The sequence below is a fragment of the Colletotrichum costaricense genome (assembly GCF_030867565.1).
Source record: "Colletotrichum costaricense strain IMI 309622 chromosome Unknown Scaffold_7.1, whole genome shotgun sequence".
NCBI lineage: Eukaryota > Fungi > Ascomycota > Sordariomycetes > Glomerellales > Glomerellaceae > Colletotrichum > Colletotrichum costaricense.
In genome coordinates this window covers 1,108,959-1,132,324 of record NW_026848236.1, presented here as the reverse complement: position 1 = coordinate 1,132,324, position 23,366 = coordinate 1,108,959, and the positions used below count along the sequence as shown (strand labels likewise).

Below are 23,366 nucleotides of genomic sequence, written 5' to 3'. Positions count from 1 at the left end.
AGCTGAAGAATGGGTACATGAGTGATAGCCAGGGAGGATTCAATTCTTCATAGCAGGCGTTGTCTTCGCAGAGATAGCTCTGAACATTGTGATTGAAGATTGCATCATCATTGAAGCTCCCACAGCTCAGATCAACTGCAAACCGGCGAATGATATTCTTGGTATATCACGGTGTGATGATTAAAGAGAAGATAATCAGAACATGTGCCTGGAAAAAACCAAGGTTTCTGACCAGTTGCAATATCTGCACTATACGACAGAGCAACTGAATCTTTCACATGAGACGGGAAACATGTCTTGATCATCACCGGAAGATAGGCGGTCAAGTACTTTTGGACCCCTTTGCCAGTTCGTCAGATCACTCGCGAAACAGCCACCATCAGTGCTTCTTGCATACCTATCATACTAGGACTGGGACTGAGAGCGTAGGTGAGAAGCCTGGCTGTACGCGGAGATGTTTTTCTATGCATCCTCCACATTCACAATCAAGTTGAGAGTAGAAATAAGGGGGAAACTTAGCAATCATATTCGAAACCTGTAAGATGTGTCTATCATCATATTGAACTTTCACTCATCTTGTGAAATGAAGGCCGGGTGTCTGTAAATCATTCCTGTGGATTTGATCACCCTGTCTCAAAAACTTCAGGTAGAGTCGATCTGATGCATCGACGTGACATCCCGAAGCTTATATACGATACGAGGTTGGTAGAGCATAGCAACTCCTAATGAGACACGATCTCTGCTCGAAAACAGAGGGTGCCCTTAACTTGGCCTCATGTTCATATGATAGGAAGATGTTTCCTTTCGCGTTGCCGACAGACGACTTCGATCTGGGACTTGCTTTGCAAGAAGGCTGTGCAGCTTGGTCGTGGGAACTTTGTGGTTGAGTTGGGTTGAGAATGCAGTGAAGACTCCGCTGTCCACGACGGGGCTTTGCATGCAGGGGTTGAGGCGGCAAACGTGCCGGAACGGTCTTCAGAGCTCGAGATGGGCTAATGTTGCAGTGAAGCTTTTGCCCCCTTCACCTCCGAGGTCAGGCTTTGAGTGTAGGAGCTGAAGTGCTAAAGTGGAAAATCGTCTTGAGAGCTTTGAGGGGAGCCAAAATTGCAGCGAAGTGTAGGGGAGGGTGGGAAATATGTTTTCAGGGAATCAGTTGACAAAGTAGGCAATCTTCTCGAGAGCTTGGGGTGGGCTAATATTGCAGTGAAGCTTTAGCCCGCCACCTCTGAGGTCGGGCTCTAGACGTGAGGGATGAGTTGCTAAAGTGGAAAAACGTCTTGAGAGCTTCGGGGGGAGCTAAAGTTGCAGTGAAATTTTCGCCACCCGCCCACGACCTCGGACGGGGATTCGCATGCAGGAGTTGAGTTGAAAAAGATATGAATCGTCTTGAGAATTACAGATGAGCTGATATTGCAGTAAAGCTTTCGGCCCCGTTCCCTTCGAGGTCGAGCTCTGGAGGTGAGGGTTGAGGTGCTAAAGTGGGAAAACGTCCCGAGGGAGGGGGCCAACGTTGCAGTGTAGTTGTCTTCCCAGCTCTAACCACTTCTGAAAGAGGTTGCGTGTAAAGATTAGATTGAGTTGACAAAGTTCCCAATCGTCTAAGAGCTCGGGGTGGGCTAACATTGCAGTGAAGGTTTGTGGATATTCCATTTCTTATCTTCGAAGGCTATGCATGCAGATGCAGGGGTTGAGGTGCTCCAATCAGCGTACACGCTCATCGCCAGCTCTCATCTAAGATACTGATATGGTAGATACTGACAAGGTCTTTCGATATTTGGGTGGTACGGGAGAGCTGGAAGAGAAAGAGACTGCAACGAGGTGTGGTCACGAGCTGCATTTTGTGTCTTGAAGGCTTTCAGTGGTCGGACGTAGCTTCAGCGTTGAGGTGGCTTATGGTTCTCGTCTACAGCATGCTCTGAAGTAATTGCGTATGATGGAGAGCTCTGAGACTGTAATTTGCCATGGCGAAGATTCAAAGCGCTCGGAAGCAGGTGATTAGAAACAAGACGGGCTGTCTTGACAGACACCGCGGTAGTATAATGGTATAAGTGCCCACGACCGACTTGAGGACCCAAAAGTCCGAGTGGCTGGCAGCGCTCATGGCGACAATATCTCCAACGTCGTCAGAATCGCTGGAGGCAGACGAGGCATGAAGAGGATGGCTGCATGGAATCAGCAAAGCAAATCATCGTTTCGTAGCGGGAGTCCCCCTATAAGCCTTCCCTGGTCACGTCAGCGACCTTCATCGCTTTGCTCATGCCTTTGTCGATTTGACATTGAAATATCAGTGTCAGAAACAGACGGACCGACAAGAGCTTGTTCACCTTGCCTATCAGCCGTCTTGAAGACCTTCTGTTAGATTGACTACACAGCTACTGCGTGAGGTCAGATGCCTATCGGACCTATGCCTATCGCCCAGCCTAGTCGTTATATCGTTGCCATCATCACGGGTGCTTGGATTGGAATCAAGCTCATCCACGCTGTGTGGCTTCTTCGATCCCATAACCTATGCTATGAATCAGCGTGTGGCAGCATGACTTCAGTGTTTCTGATTACGACTGGTAAGTCCAAGTCGAACGGTTCGCATTATCAAACGTGGCGGGTCAAGTCGAAGACGCGGCGGAAAGAAGCCGACGGGTCGGTTCGTGATGAAATAGGATGGGATGAGATGGGATGGACAGACGAATGTGGCATGACACACCTTACCACATTAGACGCTGATGGACAGCCGTGCTCGCTGTGAATCACCAGCATTGCCACTTGGAGGAGGCAAGTTGGTTGTGTTTGTAGGCTAGTGTTTCGGCAATGGACGGTGTGTGTCCAAATAGCCGTAGGTGGTCAACTTGAACGTCGGCGACTATCATAGTGTCGTTTTCTGTCGGCGACCACGCATCGGCTTGCGAGGCCGCATGAAGTGAAGCGTTGCATTCGGCGGGGGATGTCAGTATCGTCGATGGATGGTAGTATTTGTTTCAAAACATGAGCGATTGGGGATGTCGCAAGATATCATTAATGCCTAGACTATACTCATCACCCTCGATTTCGATAGAATATCCCGGTGGGCACATGAACACTCGCAAATTGACATATGTATATCATTATCCCCCCGTTCTCACCGAAAATTACCGAGCCCGGTGAAGAGACTTAAGCTTGTTTCGAGCACGTCAACTGTCACTTACAACGCCACGCCCACCCCAGCCGCTTCCCACGCGGGCCAACCCGCAAATTCTCCCCCACCTCCCAATCCGTAGACGCTTGCCAGACAAACTTCACCAAGGGGATGGGAATGACAGGACAAAGTTGCCTATCTAATGATTCACTGATAGGAAAACGATGTCCGATAATCACTGAATCGGTCGCACTCTCTCTCTTTCTCTCCTTGAAAAGCATTCCCATAATAGGGGAGTTAGTTCCCTTGGGGTAGCATTGACTTAATCTCGCAATGCTCCACACCAGGAACCCAGCAAAGCAAAAAGTCCTATCCGTACCCATTATCCGCATCATAAACAGAGAGAAAGACGCACATGCCAACGCAGAAAAAAGAAGGGGGAGAAATCTTGAGAGCGTGCCCTTTTTAGCCTAAGTGCCAGACAGGGTGACATTCGTGGGATACATTCTAGAAAAGAAGGACGGAAAAGGAACCCAACCCAAATCAAATCAAATCTCGATAAGCCGGTCCCCTTTTTTGCTAAATCCTGCGCACAACTTCAAAGTTTCCCGAGGTAACTATACCATTTTGCAAATATGGCTGCGCATACCGAGAGCGCGCAGCTAGCCAGTCGGCTCGATGGATTGGTCATGGTCATCCCGGACCTGCGCCGGATGGTCAGCCACTGGCCGTCTGGGAAGAATACTCATGCCTCCGAGGTTGAGGGGTTGATTTGCAAACTACTGGAGCAGAGGTGAGTTTGTCCGATATAAAGATGGAATGATTTCGGTATGCTGACATACTACAGCGATGCGTCACCGAAAGACAAGGCTAATGTTCTGGAAGCGAATCCGGCTCTCTTGGCGTCATGGTAAGATATCCTTAAGAACAGTTCAAAGGAGAAAGAAAAAAACCAGCACTTGCTGATAAGTGGTGTGTAACGTTAGCCTCTGGCCGAATGTAACAAGAGAGAGACTTGGCACCTTGACGCTCATGGTGCTCTGGCAGGGCAGACTCGATGACCATATCGAAAGCCTCGAGTACAAGAGCGCGGAAAAGGCCAAAGACTTCCGCAACAAGGCCAAGGACTACATTGCGCAATATCTTCAGCTTTCCGAGGGGCCCAAGGAGGGGTCAACGAACCCCGTCATTGCGGGGTTCCAGCCGGTTGCCAAAGTCATTTGCCAGCAGTACGACCGAGGTCAGTTTTTCTCGTATCTGGGTGTAGCAGCGATATCTGAGGACTGATTTCTTCGGGTGGTGGGCAGATCAGCGGAGAAGGTTAAGGGTTAGTCTATTCGAGTACATTGACTCGACCGTGCAAGAGATGCGGTACATCCAGAGCGGACACGCGCCGACGACTTTATCGTATGAGAAGCTTCGCAAGAAGACAGGGGGCGCTGGCCCTCTGTGCGCCTTGGTAGAGTAAGAAAGAACATGAGGGTATCTCTCTGAGAAAGCAGGGTTTCTGCTGACGAAAGTAGGTTCGCCTCTGGATCAGAGTGGCCGGCGCACGTTGTCAACTCGCAGCCGTATAAGATGATCCTGGAGTCGGTCAACATTATCATTGGCCTGTCAGTTTCCCCCCTCTGATATACCCCGAAATGGAGATGTCCAGAAGCTGACGGGATGCTTTTCTGGAAATAGGACGAATGACTTGCTCTCGCTGAACAAAGAGCTGGTAAGCAGATTCGTCGTGGTGGTGCCGCGTGAGCGGGAGGAACTAATCATTCGAGCAGCGGAAAGGTCGGATTCTCAACGCGGTGCCGGTGCGGTACTGGAATGGCAAAGACGGCAGTGACTTGGAGAGTGCTGTCAGAGAAGTCGTAGAAGAGATTGACAAGGCGGTTAAGCAGCTCGACGTCTGCGAGCGAAGATTGATCAACCAGAACCTGGCGGATGCGGACGCGATTCAGGAGGTGACTGCGACGCTCAAGACGATTTGCACTGGCAACTTAACTTGGAGGTTTGCGACCTTGGATCACCCTCTCTAAAACTTGCGCGTTACTGACAATGGGAACAGTCTTGAGTCAAAACGGTATAACGTAGGTCCTCCGGACGCCGACGGAAGTCTGAGGCAGGAATTGAGGGCTCCCGATGCATGAGATAGAGGGCATTCGGAGGAACGGAGACGGTAACGGACGATGATAAACGGATAAGGTAGTTATGAGAGGTAGAAGTATTAGCTGGGCGGCAACGCCGCGAGTAGAACGCCCGTAATGATGAATGATACCCCCCATTAGGCTTTGATCTCAACGGTCAATTGACGTTCCAATGGCGTAGGGTGCTTGCTGATTGTGTGGTTATCAAGCCCCCGAGTCCTAAAGCCAGCCGATTGGGAAAAGGACCCGAGGACCTTGAGAGACAGCGCCATAAAAGCAAGTATCACGGAAAAAGGAAGCAGATGTTGACGAGATGCAGACGTTATTGGTGGCGTGCATGACAAGTCAAGTTTGCGTTGCAGCGCCCCGGGGCTTGTGAACAAATACGGTGGACCAGCACGACCGCGCCAGAAGGATTTTAGCCTCTTAGCATCTTGGTATTATTACACACCCAGTAGTGTTCCCTACACAGAACTTCACTAAATTTGGCTACGGATACAGTACCTTAGGTAAGTAGGTACAAAATGATTGTCTCACAGGGGGGAGAGGGCCGGACGCAGGGGGGACGTTTGCCATTGGACGTTGGTCTGATGTCATGGCAATTTGCGAGCTCAGCCAAGCAAATGTCTCAATTGGCGCGGGCAGTGGCAGTGGGCGCGGCCCCTCTCAAGCTTTCAGCTCCAGGGCAGCGTCTGGGGAAAAGACCAAAGCTCCCCCCAAGCTCTTGTCCCCAGGAAAACGGAAAGCTCCCAACACAAACACATATTATCCAGCCTCGCGCCCCCGTCATTGAGCTTAAGCATCTACCAAACTTTCCACACTCACACCGCATCAGCTTCCTCCTCAAAACGCGTACCTAGCTACTCACAGACACAACAATGGCTTTCCGCTTCGCCGCAAGAAGACTCGCCCTCACCCGCTCCGCCGTGCCGGCGCGTGCCTTCCACTCGACGCCCGCCGCCTTCGTCAAGGTTGGCGACGCCGTGCCCGAGGTCGACCTCGTCGAGAACTCGCCCGGTAATAAGGTCAACCTCGCCGAGGAGTTTGGCAAGGTCACCAATGGACTCATCATTGGCGTGCCCGCCGCCTTCTCCCCCGCGTGCTCCGCGAGCCACATCCCTTCGTACATCAACCACCCGAAGCTCAAGGAGGCCGGACCCGTCTTTGTCGTCTCCGTCAACGACCCCTTTGTGTAGGTTTCCCTCTCCGGGACCTTGACGCCTTTGGAGGATTGGAAGCCTCATTGAGGCTTCAGAGCAAGGATTTGTGGAAAGAAAGCGATTGATACTGACGACCGAGTAGCATGAAGGCCTGGGGTGACCAATTGGACCCCGCCGCCCAGACTGGAGTATGTTGCCATACCCTCTCCCCTCTTGCCTTGCGCCGAGGCAGCGTTGGCATGCTAACATTATGAAAGATTCGATTCCTGGGAGACCCGTCTGGCGAGTTCACCAGAGCGTTCGACGTCGACTTTGACAGCAAGGCTATCTTCGGCAACGACCGCAGCAAGCGCTATACCCTCGTGATCGAGAACGGAAAGGTCAAGGAGGCCCACGTTGAGCCCGATAACATTGGTACCGCAGGTAAGATTTCGAGGACCCGTAACACGCCTTATGAGAACTAGCTGACAGTGCGAACAGTTTCCCTGGCCGACAAGGTCTTGGGTTGAGAAGACATGGACTCGGAGTTGCGATGTTGCAAAGATTTACAAGAAAAAGAACCTCGAAGGCCACTTGGACTAGGTAGCTGCAGTTTGAAAGAAGATGCAATATGCATCGCAAATACCAGCTTGAATTCAAAGACAAACCCAAAAGACGTGTCTCCGAATCCGAACCCCTGACTGACAGCACCGAGAAGAAATGGTGTTTCACGTATCGGCCTAGGGGGGGGGGGGGTCCACAAAGAAATCGAATGCTTCTTTCGTCTGCTTAGAAAGCTATCATGTCGAACACGATATGAGTACCTGAGGTAGATGACAATGATGAGACTATCGCATTTGTCAGGCTTGCAACACCGAAGCTCAAGGAAACCTCGGGGCCAAAGTTGGCCGAGCCGGGGACACTTGTGGACACCCGACATGCACCCGATGACCGGCGACATCGGAGCCACTTGGTGCCGGGCCGCTCCCGCCTGACAAATGCAGGGGCAAATAACGTGAGAATGCGACGTCGTTATCGATAAGGATGAATGACTAAGGTACCTAAGAGAAATCGAGGGGCAGTTCCGTCAGGTTCCGCACTGCTTATCGAGCGACAAACACTGAGTCTTGACTCTAGGTGACACTCTCGAGGGTGGTGGTGGCGCTCAGGGCAGCTCTGTGAGTCGTCCACCGTCATGCCATGCATCAAGCCCAAAGCCAAAGACCACCCTTTCGCTTCTAGGTATTCGTATGCCTGGCCTACTCCTGAGTCCCTCATCGCCCAACTCCGGACTGTCCCAGAGGCAAGGACCAACTTGTGAGTGCCAAAGGTCCATGGAGTCACCTGCCCGCCGTCAGACACAATCACTGGCCAGCGACTATTGCAATGACACTGGCACGGGGCTGCATCTGGCCCCCAGGGAGTTTGAGAATTGGTCTCCTCCCCGGCGGGATTGGAGAGACTGAGGTACTTTATCGAGTCGTGTGCCTGAAGCCCGCCTCTTTCATCAGTGCCTGATCAATTTCCCTAGGCTTGTATCCGTGGATGTAAAGATAGCGCTGGAAGCGCAAAATAGAAGCATCTCTAACCTTGTGACCATGCCCCCCCTCACTCCTGACCTCTAAGGAGGTACTTGGGGTACCTAGGGAAGGTACTCACTCACATTACTCATTTTGGGACTGGATCCCGCCATCATAATCCCAAGGACATAGGAGATGGGTATTGGAACGTAGTGTCGATGGTGTTCATGTTAAACGATTCCCTAGAGTCAGTCAGCCTGTGCAGTGACATTAATACTAAGAGTTGCAAGGGCTGAGCTACCAGAGTGTGTGGTGAGGGTGACTTTGGAAGCGTCCTCCCGTCCCCCTTGGCCCTGCCCCTACACAGTAAGTACCGGTAGTTCACGGTGCAAGCCCGCGCCAGCCCAGCGGGGGGTTTGTCCCCTGCCCTATTGAGGTACTTGACATTTGCTGATGTCGCCGGCTATTCATGAGGTCACTCGGCTTCTTCCCTCCAGTGCATTCTTCCAACCAACACCCCCGACGTCTGAGTTCCGTCATTGGATCCAACAAGTCACTCGCTGGGCGGGAAGGAAGTCACTGCCTGGTCCTGACTGTCTATGACTGCCAAACCAAACCATCCGACTCCCTCCCGCTACATACCTTACCTTATCCACCCATTCATCCCACCCACATCCCACACGCTCAGTTGCTCACTCAGGTCGTTCACCTTTCCCGCAACGCATTCCAATCCCACTTTCACATCCACATATCCACGCCCACCACACCCATCACCCATACCTTAGACTACCGCCCTCGCACTCATCTTTGCGGCATTCCTACACCGCAGGCAACTGAGCCAGGTCCTTATTGCCGCCTACCGCTCTGACTGATTTCGCCCGACCTCGAACCCGCTCTTTCTCGGCAAGACCACATACTACGAGCACCGTTGTATAACCTGCCCGGCTCTTCCCAGCCTTTGTACCTGTTTGTTGCCTCAGCCTTGGGCCATCGCAGCCTGCAACTTACCAATCTACCCCTCCACCCATCAAGTGACTCCCATACCGCGACCGGCGCCCAACGCAGGCATTCCTTCTCCCCTCGTTTGGATCTGATCCTCGTTCTCCATCTCCGTCATCCGTGTCTCACCCGCCTATACAATTCAACCCGTTTCCGCCCCCTCGGAAACGCTTCCCTCGCCTCCATCTGCAGTCGGCACCATTCCTCCCACTACGCGGAAGAGAAAGGCCGCTGAGGCGACGATATCCTCCAATAACCAAGACACCGCGACAAAGAAGAGGATCGCCTCGGCTGCTGGACAGGACGCTCCCCCAACCCCCGTCACCACCGCGAGCAACGGCATGGATTCAGAGGAGGACTTCATGTCGGCTCCCTCGAGCGACGACGAGATCATGCAGGATGACAGCGGCGAGGACATGTCTGGTCCTGATGGTATGTATACACCGCTCAACCGAGTCTCTCCGGCCTCAAAACCACCGACTGACGTCTTTGATTCCTCCACAGATTTCGATGAAGATGACTTCGAAGACGAGCCCGAGGACCTGGGCATGATCAAAGACTCCGACAACAAAAAGAAGGTGGCCTACGACATCTCATTCAAAGTCTACGAACCAAAGGATATTCAGCGTCAACAGGACGACATGATTGACGAGGTCAACATGATTCTGAACATCCGCAAGGAGGATGTCGCGATATTGTTGCGGCACTTTAGGTGGAACAAAGAACGTTTGATCGAGGATTACATGGACGCTCCCAACAAGGTCTTGGAGGCTGCAGGTCTTGGCTCGAACGTGGCTGGCCCGCCCAAGCTTGAAGCCATTCCGGGTTTCATGTGCGACATTTGCTGCGAAGACGAGGAGGGCCTCCAGACCTTCTCTCTTAAGTGCGGCCACCGATACTGCGTAGACTGCTACCGCCAATACTTGACTCAAAAGATTCGCGAAGAAGGCGAGGCGGCTCGTATCCAGTGTCCGGCCGAGGGCTGCGGCCGCATCATCGATTCAAAGTCCTTGGATCTGCTCGTTGCAGCCGATCTCAACTCCCGATACCACGAGCTGTTAAATCGGACGTACGTGGAGGACAAGGAGATCCTGAAGTGGTGCCCTGCACCCGACTGCCCAAATGCCGTGGAATGCGCCATTAAGAAGAAGGACTTGGACAGAATCGTTCCCACAGTAGCATGCGGTTGCGGTCACCGCTTCTGCTTTGGTTGCATTTTAACTGACCATCAGCCTGCTCCCTGTGAGCTTGTTAAGCGATGGCTGAAGAAGTGCGCAGACGATTCGGAGACTGCAAATTGGATATCGGCCAATACCAAGGAGTGCCCCAAGTGCAACTCGACAATCGAGAAGAACGGCGGCTGCAACCACATGACATGCCGAAAGTGCAAGCATGAGTTCTGCTGGATGTGCATGGGCTTATGGTCGGAGCACGGCACGAGCTGGTACAACTGCAATCGTTTCGAGGAAAAGAGTGGTACAGATGCGCGTGATGCCCAGGCCAAGTCCCGCATATCGCTGGAACGCTACCTGCATTACTACAACCGATACGCCAATCACGAACAGTCTGCCAAGCTAGACAAAGACATTTACCATAAGACGGAGAAGAAGATGGTCCAGCTTCAGACAGCCTCGGGCATGTCTTGGATTGAGGTTCAATACCTGAACCAGGCCTCACAAACACTGCAAACTTGCCGGCAGACTCTTAAGTGGACCTACGCCTTCGCATTTTATTTGGCGCGCAACAACTTGACCGAGATTTTTGAAGATAACCAAAAGGACCTTGAGATGGCTGTCGAGGCCTTGTCAGAGATGTTTGAGAAGCCCGTCCAGGAGCTCTGTGACAAGAAGTTGAAAGTCGACATTATGGACAAGACTTCATACTGCAAGAAGCGAAGGATTATCTTGCTTGAAGACACTGCAGATAACCTGGCCAATGGTATGTCCGCAATATGAAGCCGATCGAATGAGAACTGACCGTAATAGGACGTTGGACATTTAACGTAGATCTTCACGGACCTTCACCAGTCGGTGCCACAAGCAGTCGTCGTCAGTAGATCGTGGATGATGCGGCCCCGGTGGAGCGCGAAGTCGATGAAGACAGCGACGACGACTTCTTCTACAACGAGCCCTTTCCTGTCGACAATGTGGTGAGGCAGTGGCGGCTGCCGTGGTGAAGGAACACGATTCGCATGGTTCGTGAGGCTCGCGGATCGCATTTTGGGCTTGGTACGGATGTACACAGAAGCGTGGACTCAGAGGGTCACGCAAAAGATTTGTGGCGTGGGTTTTGAGACGGAAACCTTGGAAGATGAAGGCATTAGACCCAGAAACGGAATCAACATGGGGAAGGATCAGCTGTTGCCTCGGGGTCATCACTTTAGTGTTCCAAGTATGGAACGAGTTGGAATTCTTTTTTTCTCCTCTCTCTTTCATAGTAAAGGAAGGCAAGGGAATGACTGCTTGCGCATCATGAGCATTGTGTATGGTATAGGTCTTCAGGTTACATGCCCAGTGTCCCAGGCACGGCGGGCTTCTTCTTTTTTTTATCATTGGGCAAAACCACGTCCTTGCCAGTTTTCCATCCCGGATTCCATCTTCTGATATAGATGTGTGAATCATATGAGACGTGTGGGATTTGCAATCAGGATAACTTGCAATTCTGTCTGTCTGTTTATGGCCGACGGGTACTGTTTGGTGGTTCCTTGCACGCTCATATGGAAAGGGCTGTAATAAGGTGGGAGTGGGCGCTAGGCGGCTCCCGGTCCGGGCCGAGATTGAACGTATAGCTAGATCCTTCAAAAGACGGACGACCTCACAGCGACAACCCTATAGATAAGAGATGACTGCGAAGGTAGGTTGTGGTAAGTAATGACTTTAACATTGACTCATCAAGCTGTAGGCCGATCACAAGCAGTGGGACACATGTTTCATCAGAAAAAAAAAAGGGTTTCCGGCCATCATGTTTTCCCATCATCACTACTTAAAAACTCCATGGTGTCCTAGTAATTACAATGCATACAAGAAACCCTGGCTACCCCGTCTCTCTTGAGTTTCCGGCATGCTTCTCATGTTCTGTAGTCCCTTGTAACCTCCAACATGCCAAATGATAATGCATGCTGTATGCCTTCCTGCCTGTACGCCTCGGTGACCTTATCTCGAATGGCGACCATCAAATACCGCCCCTGATCTGAGTCGGGAGAGATGGAGAACATGACCGGGTGGCCAGGAAACTCCTCTGGAGGAGTCGCGCTCATGGCGCCTCAATGATGCGTGACTCTTAACGCCTGCTTCCAAATTGGATAGAACAAAATAATGACACAACGTTTGTGGGTATCGCATCGACATGTGTTTAACAATTGCTTTAGTTGTATACAAACCGAGAAAGGTTCAGCGCCTTGGGCACGGAATCTCCGTCGTCCTTCTGGCCGAGGTCGTGGGCAAAGACATCGTCGTCATTCTCGCCGTCGCTATCGGGGATGATCTGGTCTTCGCTTCCGCACGGCGCGTTCAGAGCCTCCACCTCGGCCAGATCGACTTTGGGCAGAGGCACAAACGACGGGTTGACGGGGAATGACTTGAGTAGCCGGCTCTTCCGGGGACTGCGCTTGGGGCTCCGCTGTATCGTGCTCTTAGTAGGAGACAGGGGCCGCCGGGCAGGCGGGTTCTTGCGCTGGAGGGCACGGGCTCCCATCCGCTGTAGCGGGGTGAGAAGAGGAGTGGCCTTTGACGTGCCAGCTGCGATTGAGCTAGCCGAAAATGTGATCGAGGATGCCGCAGTGGAGGGAGCAGCAGTCGAGGGTGTGAAAGTCGATGAATGATGGGAGGCAATGGTGCTCGGCGTGTCGGGCTGGCTTGAGGCGGCAGGGCTGGGCTGAGAGCTGAAGGCAAATCGCTGTAATGACGTCCGTCTTATGTCCTTCTCTGGGAGCGACGAGACAGGCTTGCTTGGCTCGACGTCTTCTACTTCGGACAGATCGGTCTGTGGCGTGGCTGATATTTCTCCGTCCTTGCTGAACTGGCTGTCCGTACCGGCAGTTGCTTCCGTACCTGTATCCGTGCTCTGACTCTCTTCGTAGACCGCGATTGACTTGGGCTTCGGGGCATGCCACCCATCAATGTCAGGGAGATTCAGTAGCGCCTCGTCGATGGAGTCGTCTGAGAATAGGAAACTGTCCTTGTTCTTGTTGGTGGAGGTTCCGTTCTTGGAGAAGAACTTGCTCTTTTGGGATTCCTCAGTTTTCGTTTCGGTAATATCTGTGTCTGCACAGAGACGGACCTTCTTGGGAGGCCGTTGGGAACCGCCTCTCATCAGTGCATCAATGTCGTCTATAGTATTTGTCGCGTCACCGACGGTGATACGACGGGTTCCGTCAGAGCTGCTAGGAGTATGTTGCTGCAGCAAGTCCTGGATGGGCTCGGTCCGTCGTCGTAAGAGGCGAGGGGAGGTATTTGAACGGGCGGTTCGTGTCGGGCGAGAGCTGGTGGTAGGCTGTGATGATGAAGTGCCATCGACATATGGTCTAGGAAGGGGAAAGACTCTGGGTACCAGGCCATTGTGAGTAAGAGCGGCAACTCTCTCTGGGTCGACAGAGAAACAGTTGCGGTCCATTTCACCCATCGGAATACGCTGGTGGCCCTTGAAGTACGAATCAATCGGCTTGGTCGGTTGTCGCGTGCGAGTCGATGATGAAGAGACAGCCGCAAGGGCCTCTGCAGACTGAGAATGTCTTCTCTTCGTATCGGTCTTGGAGCCAGGCATGGGCGCGGGGATGATGGTCTCCTTGGTGATGGGGTTGACATCTCCGAGTGCAATTGCCGTAGCCATGGCCGGCTCGACGTAACCACCAATGAACGGCATATCCTCCACACCCTTGCCTTCCTCTGGTTCTGTTAAACATACCAACCGTTTCGCTTTCGGGCAATAGACTCTTTGGTGGATGAATGTCAGCTCTGCCTGGGCAAACCGAGACATGTAATTCTCTGAAACGCGATGCTTGCCCTCGAACTGGATCATCCGGACCAGTCGATCGATGGTCTTGTACTTGCGAATCATCCGGTAGGCCGTCTTGAGGCCCATATTGTTGATGCCCTCGAGATAGTCGCACCCACTGAGAATGGCCATTCGGCGAAAATCGTCATCCGTCCACCCCGTAAGAGAAACCTCTCGAACCGCACAGAAATCCCTCCGGTTGATCTCGATACAGTTGCCGTACTGGTCAAGTTTCGTGAGGAGCCGCTTGCAACCAAAAACCAAAAGATCCGAGTCCTCCGATAGAATGCCGTTAATGAGGCCTTGGCGTTCGAGGTAAACAAGCTGAGCATCAGCCTCGTACGGTGCGACGACGTACGAGATATTCATCTTTTTTAATTCGTCAATGAGATTGCGAGCCATCTCTGGTGTGACATCAATGGCCTTCTGAAACTCGAGGGCTGCTTGTGATGACTTTCCGGCTCTGAGAAGCTCCATGGCAGACTTCTTGCTCTCTTCACGACGTTTAGCGCGGGATCCCTCGGTGGCGGCTTTGCTGGGAAGGAAGTCGCCATCAAAGACAATGTATGGTGTGACGCCGAAATGCTTGAGCATCCTCACCCGGTGCATGGCGAAGTCGACATATCTGAGGCAAGGTTAGGCATACAAACCTTTGGTTGCGTCTTGGGAAGCGCGCCATGCACAGCGCATTGCTAGGGCCACTTACTTGCGGGTGGGGTTGCCTTTGGCCAGATCAACAGCGCAGGCAATGGCTCCTCTGTGAAGCCATCCGTAAGCGTCGACGCCGAGCGTCTCGCCAGCGAATTTCTTCAACTCGGTTGGCCTGTGGATGGACTTGAGCAACGGAAGCAGGCCTAGGGGTTCTTGGTGAGCAAGGAGGTTCGCCAGGCGGGAAGCAAGGGAGGAAATGTACCTGAGACGCCCATTGTTGATCGCGAGAAGTGTTCGCAGGTCCTCAAAGGTTGGCAAGTCAATATTTCCTGAAGGTTGCCTACGTGTCTCTCCAGTCCGATTCACAGGCCAGAAGCCGGGGTCGACAAAGGGAGATCAATGCTCAGTCCATTCGTTGAGAGAGAATGACGCGTGGGCAAGTCGTTCGCGTAAGAAGTGGAAGTCGGGACGCCAAGTCAGGTGATCCGGGGGCAAATGTAAACAAAGCACTCGGGCGCTACGTTGACGAGTTCGGAAATGCCACTTGTACGGAGGAAACGCGACGACAGGTTGGAGAACTGGAAGAGGGGAAAAGGCGAGGTCGACAGAAATTCACCACGATGCTGAGATCGGAGGAGCGAAAGTGTGCAGGTGGAGTGAATCACGGCTTCCTGCACGGGAAAGGGACGGTGGAATCGCCCGGGGGGACCTGGGCCTGCTATATTGGAACGCGGGTGGACACACCGCACCGCGTCAGACTCATATCGCGACTCCCAGTTCTCTTTCTCTCTCTGTCTTTTTCTTTCAAAATCTTCATTTTTACGCAGGGACCATGCTTAGAAATATGCCCCCAAAAAGGATTAGCGTGCGTAGATTGGGATATCCAGAGCAACGTCACTCTGCCCGGGTTTGGTTGAAGGCCATTGGACCCTTCCTGGGGTTAGAGTGGAGACAGCAGGTATTGAGTCTTTTCGACCAATGTCCCTGCACACAGCAAACGCACCTGCAGACTCGGATGGGATTTTCATCGGGTGGGGCACAGACCGACTTTCACAGAACCAGTGCCATCGCAAATCTCATTCTGCGTCTTGTTCAAGTCTGGGAATCATTGACTTCAGATACCAATCTTACTGTGTACTGAACCGGTCTCACTCGCTCTGTTTTCCAGTACCGTCAAGATGCCCTCAACATTAGAAAAGGCTCGCAAGCACATTGCGAAGAAGCGCAATGGCCATGACCTAGCCCTTCATGAGTTTTCCAGAGACTCCAAGCGTCTTCACAAGGCCTCGATCAGAGACCAAAGGCTAGGAAAGCTCCACGCCTCAAAGAACAAGAAGGAGCAGCCTATGAGTAAGATATCACTGTCCAAAATACATCGAGACTTGTCAACTGACATTTGGTAGTCGACCGTGCCTCCTTTTTCCAAAAGGCAATTCAGGAGAAGGGATCCGAACCCCTCGACTTGGCCGCCGTTCAGGAGCTCATCAGCAAGTACGTCGCAGAAGCCGAACAGCCCACATATGTTGAGCAAACACTGACACGTTGCCAGGTTTGTGCACCAGTACGATGAGGAGTACGCCGAGGTTAAGAAGACCCGCCGTGCCGGCCGCCCTGCAAGTGCCAAGGAAGACTTGCTCAAGCTGAGAATCTCTAACCTTGAAGAAGAGTACAAGATCGGATTCTGTCAGTTGGCTCCCAACAAGGTGTCTTTCTTTTGCGGCATTCTAACATCTTTGTAGACCTTCCTGACCTCACAACGTCGTCCAACATCATCCAACTCGACCGCTGGGAGGGTTCATGGGCTTACCTCACCAACCTCGCCTGGGTCAAGATCACGAGTGACGGGAACGTCAGACCATCCAGCTTCCCTCCCAGGGTTTAGTTTTTGGCATTTTACAGCACGATCATGGCGTTTTCTTTTTCGGCGTTTGGGGAAAACATGAGGCCACGAGCCCGCTAGGCCTTGACGCAGCATCATCGATTTCACCGGGAGAAAGGATGGGGGGTTAACCATCAGCTCCAATTTCTGTATCCGGCTCCTCGTACGGTGCCACTATAGAAGGGCGGACTTTTCGCGGGCAATGTTTCAGACAGTTCAGGCACTGTATCGGAGTTCTTGTTTGGCCAACAGACAAATTTCTCCGGTTACATACAGCAACCGTGCATGTTGAGGTGCGAAAGGCCCAATGCTCGGATCACAGCAGACCACGCATAGCCAAATCACTGGCTCGTCAGCGTCTGAGCCATAATTCTCCTGTGCCGTTACACAAAGGGGGATTCGGCAAAGGGGCCCCAAACGTGGAGAGCATGTGGGTTCATAGGAATCGCGCGCCATACCGATGGTTCTTCGGAGGGGGGTTGCGAAAGAGGCGGGCGGCAGAGATCGAAGCAGCGTCATATGAAGAGCCAACGTGGCGGTTCTTGTATGAAACAGTTACTTCCGAAACTTTGGGTGAGGCTCGGCAAACCCTACCTGAGATCCTTGTAGCCTAGTATTATATGATCATCTTCGCCCCAGATCGCCCAACCATTGAAGTTACATGTTGCACGCCAATAGTCACGATGATGCCGAGAACCGAAAGATCCTAACCTTACAGCTTCACTGCACAACGCCTTTCCACAGTGTCGTCTGTCCATGCCCGACTGGCCAAGGAGGTCCAGATCATGCATCCCATCTGCCCCAAGCCTCCTAGACCAGGTCATTGGGACCACCTTGTCAACGAATCGTTATCCCACTTTATACTTAAACCCAGCTTCCCTTCGAGTTCCAAGTGCTACATTACACCGCCGGTCTACTCCTCTGCGAGGCTTTCGACGGTAACACGCCTGCAGAGTCTTGTGGACGGGATGGACCCATCTACTCTACTCGATCCAAGGCTGTTCTCACAATGGTGAGATGCTGTGAATCGAACAGCGTCTGAGAATGTCGCAGGACAAAGGAGCAAGGTTTTGCTAGGCGCTTAGAGTAAGAAGGGCATCATGCTGTTGAACGACGATGGCGGCCCGGGGCCGGGCTCTTGTTGAGCTGGATCGATGAGCTGGATCTCGGGCGGGATCCCTGCCACGCAGGATCGCTCGGTCATCTCTAAGGGTATATCATCGAGCCGAATCTCTGGGTCTCCGCGCTCCCATTCATCACCGTTGGAGCGTCATATTCTACAAGTGCTGCAATTCTCATTGTCTAGGCCGTCTCGCCAATCTTTCCAGCTGTTTCAATCTTTCTCAATACTTGCGATAAGCCTTCCATCGTTGAGCTAAGCCTCTCAGTAATGTGAGCCACCTCCTACAGTCTGATGCACTAAAGACAGATGCTTATATAGACACCTAGCAAGCCATGTGCAAATACGTCACACACCTCCGCGTCTGCAACGTATGCAGTCACCAAGATACGGTCCTGATATCGGAAAGACCCTGCTTCCTTGCCAAGAAGAACGGAGTCTTTGGAAGCTGTGATGCCGGTATAGGTAGTGACCGCAGCTGTACCCGAAATCACTGTTGGAAGTGTAAAGAGAGGGTCCGTCGCATCCCTCGACCATCATCAGTGTCACGCCACATCAGTTTTCACTAGGAGTAGGATAAAGGAAGGGGGAAATCAGTATGGACGAGGAGTGTGGAAACGATAGAACCATTCTCTGGTAGGCTAGCTGTGGGCCAGCTAGAAACATTTATTACCATTTCCTTGCACATTGATGTCTGTTACATGAAGACGGTTTCTTGAAGACGAGTCCACCTTCACACGGAGGATTCTGGGTGTCTGTACATCTGGATCCTGTTGCTACCTATTAAAGCTTAGCTCAGATTTCGTATCGATAACGTCAAAATCAAGATGCTTCTGTGGATCGATTCCAGATGCAGTGGAGTTTTCGTCTGGTGCCTGAATTTGGCAAAGTGTTTGCAGAATGGTCCCTGCCGTCCAGTCCCTGGCGGTTCCGCTCCACCTAGCGCCCGGCTGGTGCGGTGTCACCCGGCAAAAGGTTTCGCCGAATTGTGATCTGATGTCAAAAATTTTGGGAGCTCTCCAAAGCTTTTTTGCGACCTGGCAGATCCAGCAAATCCACCTCCACCCTCCTCCAACCAGCCTTTGCACCTCCCCTTGCCTTGACCATCACGACCTCTCAACACAACACCTCAGTCCACCCCCCATCATGCTTTCCATCAGATCCGTCGCGCGCTCCGCGCCTAGAGCTCTCTCCCGCCTTTCTCTCAGACAGACTGCGCGCCCTAGTGCCTTCATCAAGGCCGCCTCATGGAGCGCTGCCGTTCAGACCCAGGGCGCATCAGCCTTCTCCAGCTCTGCCTTCAGGAAATCTGCCGCCAGCGAGACCGATGCTGAGCTCGTCGCCAAGCTCGAGAGCGAGCTTCAGTTCGAGGAGGAGGTGAAGCAGAACGAGCAGCTGCCCGCGAGCGTTAAGGACTTCATCGACAACAGCCCCTTTGAGCTCCAAGACACCCCTGGCAAGGAGGAGGTCAAGCTCACCCGCAAGTTTGGCGAGGAGAAGTAAGTTTGCATTCCGAGCATCGTCTAGCAGACACTGTGAAACGGGAAACTAACAGGAAAACCTTAGGATCACAATCACTTTCTCCATCGCTGACCTCGCCAACTACGATCCCGAGATGTACGACCAGGACCGCGCCCTCGAGGACGAGGAATTCGAGTCCGACGTCCAGAACCCCAACAAGCAGTCTGGCGTCCAGTCATCCGGCGGCGCCCGCTCCGCCAACGCCGAAGAGCAGCTCGAGGAGGAGGAGGGCGACCTCGACGAGGCCGCTCCCCCTTGCCGCCTGAGCATCGTCGTCGAGAAGCCCGGCAAGACCCCCGGCGCCTTGAACATCGACGCCACCGCTCAGGACGGCGCCATCGTCGTCGACAACATGTTCTACTACGAGGACGGCAAGCTCGCTCACGCCTCCAACGCCGAGGTCGCCCACGCCCGCAGCGACATCTACCCTGGCCCCCCCTTCGGCAGCCTCGACGAGGACCTGCAGATCCTGATGGAGCGCTACCTCGAGGAGCGCGGCATCACCCAGGCCCTGGCCGTCTTCGCGCCCGACTACATTGACGTCAAGGAGCAGCGCGAGTATGTCCGGTGGTTGAGCAACGTCAAGGGCTTCGTGAACGCCTAAATTCAACTTCAATGACTCTGTTTGGGAGGGGGAAAGTCCTGTTGGGAAGAAAGAAACTCAATGATGTATGATGGCGCGGCGCACGTGCAAAGTGTAAGATGATACGAAAACCCACACCTGGAAAGGGACCTTCTTGGCTTGTCTTATAGCTGTTTTCCACTCTACGATGTACTATATAAAATCATGGCCTGGCCGGCGTGCCGGTTGCCCACATAAGAATCTGTAATATCAAAAAGTTCTCCTGCACACATGTAGCGCACTAGGTCCATGAAGCATTTGTTCAATGGCGTAAAAGAGATTAGAGTGGCTCTTTAGCGAAGAACCATTGAGGTAACAAGATAATCCTTCACATTGCTCAGGGTCCTACTTAGAGTCTAAACTAGAAACTGTCGACATCAACAAGTCGTGCATTGACCCATTGCGCAACGCAATGTAGATCTCGCTGGTCAAGGTGCCGATGGTCTTCTTCCCCGGTTCACCAGGGCTTCCGCTGGTCCCCGACGTTGTTGGATAGTCTTGTAAACCGCGATGGATTGGGACACCCAGAGTTTTCCTTACATATTTGTAGATTGCCTTTGAAGCAACCCCGAGATATGCGCCTGTGCTCGGGTTCTCCAGAAACCGTAAGCGTGTCTTGCAATACTCATGGCTGATTCTTTCGGCGGACTGCTTGGTATAAGCGTCCATGGCCTTGATGGCAACGATCAACTCCTCAGGCCGCATACTCTCGAAGTACGGGGCCAAGACCTCGAGTTGTCCACCCTTAGCTTCTCGTGCAGCAGCTCGGCCTCGGTCTTCCACGTCGAGGTTGGCCAGGCCGTTCCACTTCTGGAGCAGGATCTCGCCACAGCGCTGGGCAATGTCGTCCGCTCCATCGGCGGCTCTGGGAAACCCGATACAGTTCCGAGCAACTTCTAGCATCGCGGGCCTCGCTACGTTGCAAAATTCGAGATGGAGACATTGCAGGTCGAGAGCCTGACAGAGGGCGTATATGTACGTTGCCACCATGAGGCACAAGATCTCGGTCATCTCCAACGCGTTCCTGGCAGCGATCAACGCGAGCGAGTTGACCGACTGGTTGTTCATCTCGGCGCTCTGGATATGCGCGGACACAGGGTGGGATAGGTGGGCCAGCTCAGACATGTACGCTGCCATGGTGATGTCCAACCCCTTGGTAGTGAAAGACTTGCTCGGGTTGTCGGCGGCGAGGTTGGGCGGCAGGCAATCGTTGAGCTTGGCGTTGAGAAGCTCTGTGCATTGGGCGAACATGAGTTTGCCCAATAGCTGCATGGAGGACGAGACCTTTTCCATGGCGGAAGTGACAGCCAGCGCTTGGAAGTTGCCTCCTTGATGTACGGTTCCGGTTTCGACGTCAAAGAGGGGGTTATCCGTGGTGCTGTTGATCTCAACTTGTACTTGCTGTTGAGCTAACATCAAGTCCATAAGCAAGGGACCGATCCACTGGGGCGCGGTTCGAAGAGGATATCGGTCTTGTACGAGGCCTTCGGCATGGTCGTCTCCCTTTCTGGTCAACTTGGATCCAGAGAGAAAACGTAGTATGTTGGACGCAGCCTCCACCTGTCCCAGATGTGGTCGACACTGGGATATGAACGGGTGGTAGTTCGACTGCCGGCCTCGAAGCGCCTCGGTTGCCATGGCGGTAAGGAACTGCGACATCGTGGCGAGTTGATGAGCTTGGTGCATGGCGATACAGGCCGCTGCAGCGCTCGTAGCAGTACCGTTTGTGATGCCCAGGGCTTCCTTGGCTTCGAACCGTACCGGCTCCAGGCCGATCATTTCCAAGGCTTCTTTCGCAGTCATGAACTTTGGTCTTTGCGCGCCGACAGCAACGTAGACGTCCGAGTTGCCCTCCAAAACGCCAGCAATGTAAGATAGAGGTATCAAGTCCCCAGAAGCTGAGATGCTGCCACGCAGCGGGACTATAGGAGTGACATGATTGTCCAGCAGGGTCAACATAGCTTCTAGAACCTCGAGACGGACACCAGAATGGCCACGCAGCAGAGAGTTGACCCGAACGAGGAGCATTCCTCTGACAATGGAGGTAGGAAGGGCATGCTCTCTCCAGGCTTGCGTTGCAAGATGACTTTCGCCATAGAAATCTGATCCTTTGTCGGAAGGTAGAAGGATACCGACTTGGAGGAGCTGCAGTAGTCCTCTCTGCAGTTCTTCATGGTCAGAGGTGCGCACGTCGGCACTTCCGCCAAATCCTGTTGTGATGCCGTAGATTGTGTCTCCTTGGCGAAGCTTCAAGCGTAACAGAGCGGTGCTTTCATGGACCTTGTTGATGGTGTTGGTATCCGATGTTAAAGAGACCGAGGCGTGATAATGGCTGACGGCCACCACGTCGGAAAGTGATAAAGTCTGGCCGTCTACAACGACATGGGAATGCGAGTCGAGCAGCTGCCGGAAATGTTTCCATTGACCGGACACAAGATTTAGATGTCCCATCAACATGATTGTAGAATAAGCCCAGGCTAGGACTCAGATAAAAGATAGCTCGGAGATGAGTGGACGATGCTCAGCTGGGTGAAAGATGATGTATCAAGGAGTGATGGAGACGGCAAGAGTGAAGCATGTCAGTCTAGTTTTAAGTAGTCCAACTTATACATACTCGGATGCGAAGAAATCATAGCACGTAGACTGCGATTCTCGCTCCTCAACCTCGTTCTTCCTGTCCTCAAGGTCTTAAGGGCTCGGCGCCATTCATTCTGGAAACCCAGCCAGCTGCAAGCTTCGAAACCCTCGAAGACCCAAGAGGGCTTCCCTTGACACGATTCATGCACTCGGATATCTTACGGGAATATTGAGGATCATTGCTTATCTTGTCTCTATACGATATGTTGTTCACAAGTTGATCAACCGCAGCCGCCGCTATTCAAGTCAAGTGCACGGAGAGAACTCCACCAGTCATACAAGATGCCGCAATCATGAGTTTACCCACATTCCTTGGAGAATTGGCGGTGCGAACTGTGTTGCTCTTAGTTTCTTGTCGTTGGATGCACCTGGACTGATTTTCGGTCTAAAATCTGATTTTTCTGCCCAGTATCGTGAGAAGTCTAAAAGACGCTACCTTACGCGCTTATCCCTCTCCCTCACAAGCGAACGCTGGCGATCCAGCGGAATAGATATTCCAAAATTCAAGCGAATGCATCTTTATACTGCTTGGGCCCCCTGGCATGTCTCAAACTTAAAATGAAGCTATTCACACACGTGCTGCAAAGGCTTCTCATCGTTAATAGATCGTGAGATTGATTATCTTCATGACTCAACAGATTCGTATTGAAAAAACGCTGCATTCAGTATAAGGTTCGAGCCATCCGTGAAAAAGGACTTACCCCTCAACTACACGGCCTACAATAATGGCAGAATCCATCAAACTTAAAGCGAGGCTATTCAGAGCAGGTCTCGCATGACAGATAGTGAGGATAATCTACCTCGATTGCCGCGTAATTGCTCAACATTTCGAAATAGCACAACGCTACTTTGGGACAAGGTTTCGACTAACATGGCAATAATAGCACAATTTACCCCTCAATGGCCCCGTCGATAGAAAGTCTGGAGTCTGGAGTCTGATATCTATATAAGTTGCAAAGGGGTATGAGTATCTATCATGTAATTTGCTTTCTGTTTAAACATACCTGGTATTTAACCGGAACACAATAACAATTCA

General features: G+C 52.4%; 7 protein-coding genes across 7 annotated transcripts; 5 read left to right on the top strand and 2 right to left on the bottom strand.

Moving 5' to 3' along the window:
• Positions 1-3,744: 3,744 nt before the first annotated feature.
• On the top strand, positions 3,745-5,253 carry CCOS01_07567 (uncharacterized protein; the record flags this gene model as incomplete). Its single annotated transcript, XM_060455731.1, has 8 exons — positions 3,745-3,902; positions 3,957-4,019; positions 4,096-4,349; positions 4,417-4,573; positions 4,633-4,722; positions 4,796-4,829; positions 4,888-5,114; positions 5,172-5,253. 8 exons carry the CDS (start codon positions 3,745-3,747, stop codon positions 5,251-5,253), a joined length of 1,065 nt encoding a protein of 354 aa, XP_060313623.1.
• An 875-nt stretch (positions 5,254-6,128) lies between these two features.
• On the top strand, positions 6,129-10,964 carry CCOS01_07566 (IBR domain-containing protein; the record flags this gene model as incomplete). Its single annotated transcript, XM_060455730.1, has 7 exons — positions 6,129-6,442; positions 6,553-6,598; positions 6,668-6,833; positions 9,101-9,340; positions 9,413-10,083; positions 10,141-10,846; positions 10,894-10,964. 7 exons carry the CDS (start codon positions 6,129-6,131, stop codon positions 10,962-10,964), a joined length of 2,214 nt encoding a protein of 737 aa, XP_060313622.1.
• Positions 10,965-12,271: 1,307 nt separating this feature from the next.
• Positions 12,272-14,826, bottom strand: CCOS01_07565 (uncharacterized protein; the record flags this gene model as incomplete). The annotated part of the gene is made up of 3 exons (XM_060455729.1): positions 12,272-14,525; positions 14,607-14,754; positions 14,814-14,826. The coding sequence occupies 3 exons, from the start codon at positions 14,824-14,826 to the stop codon at positions 12,272-12,274; spliced, it is 2,415 nt and encodes an 804-aa protein (XP_060313621.1).
• Positions 14,827-15,729: 903 nt separating this feature from the next.
• Positions 15,730-16,433, top strand: CCOS01_07564 (uncharacterized protein; the record flags this gene model as incomplete). Its single annotated transcript, XM_060455728.1, has 4 exons — positions 15,730-15,901; positions 15,955-16,042; positions 16,101-16,234; positions 16,291-16,433. The coding sequence occupies 4 exons, from the start codon at positions 15,730-15,732 to the stop codon at positions 16,431-16,433; spliced, it is 537 nt and encodes a 178-aa protein (XP_060313620.1).
• A 1,452-nt stretch (positions 16,434-17,885) lies between these two features.
• CCOS01_07563 (uncharacterized protein) lies at positions 17,886-18,119 on the top strand (the record flags this gene model as incomplete). Its single annotated transcript, XM_060455727.1, has 1 exon — positions 17,886-18,119. The coding sequence occupies one exon, from the start codon at positions 17,886-17,888 to the stop codon at positions 18,117-18,119; it is 234 nt and encodes a 77-aa protein (XP_060313619.1).
• A 331-nt stretch (positions 18,120-18,450) lies between these two features.
• Positions 18,451-19,675, top strand: CCOS01_07562 (uncharacterized protein; the record flags this gene model as incomplete). The annotated part of the gene is made up of 2 exons (XM_060455726.1): positions 18,451-19,049; positions 19,117-19,675. 2 exons carry the CDS (start codon positions 18,451-18,453, stop codon positions 19,673-19,675), a joined length of 1,158 nt encoding a protein of 385 aa, XP_060313618.1.
• A 363-nt stretch (positions 19,676-20,038) lies between these two features.
• On the bottom strand, positions 20,039-22,150 carry CCOS01_07561 (phenylalanine ammonia-lyase; the record flags this gene model as incomplete). The annotated part of the gene is made up of 1 exon (XM_060455725.1): positions 20,039-22,150. The coding sequence occupies one exon, from the start codon at positions 22,148-22,150 to the stop codon at positions 20,039-20,041; it is 2,112 nt and encodes a 703-aa protein (XP_060313617.1).
• Positions 22,151-23,366: the final 1,216 nt, after the last annotated feature.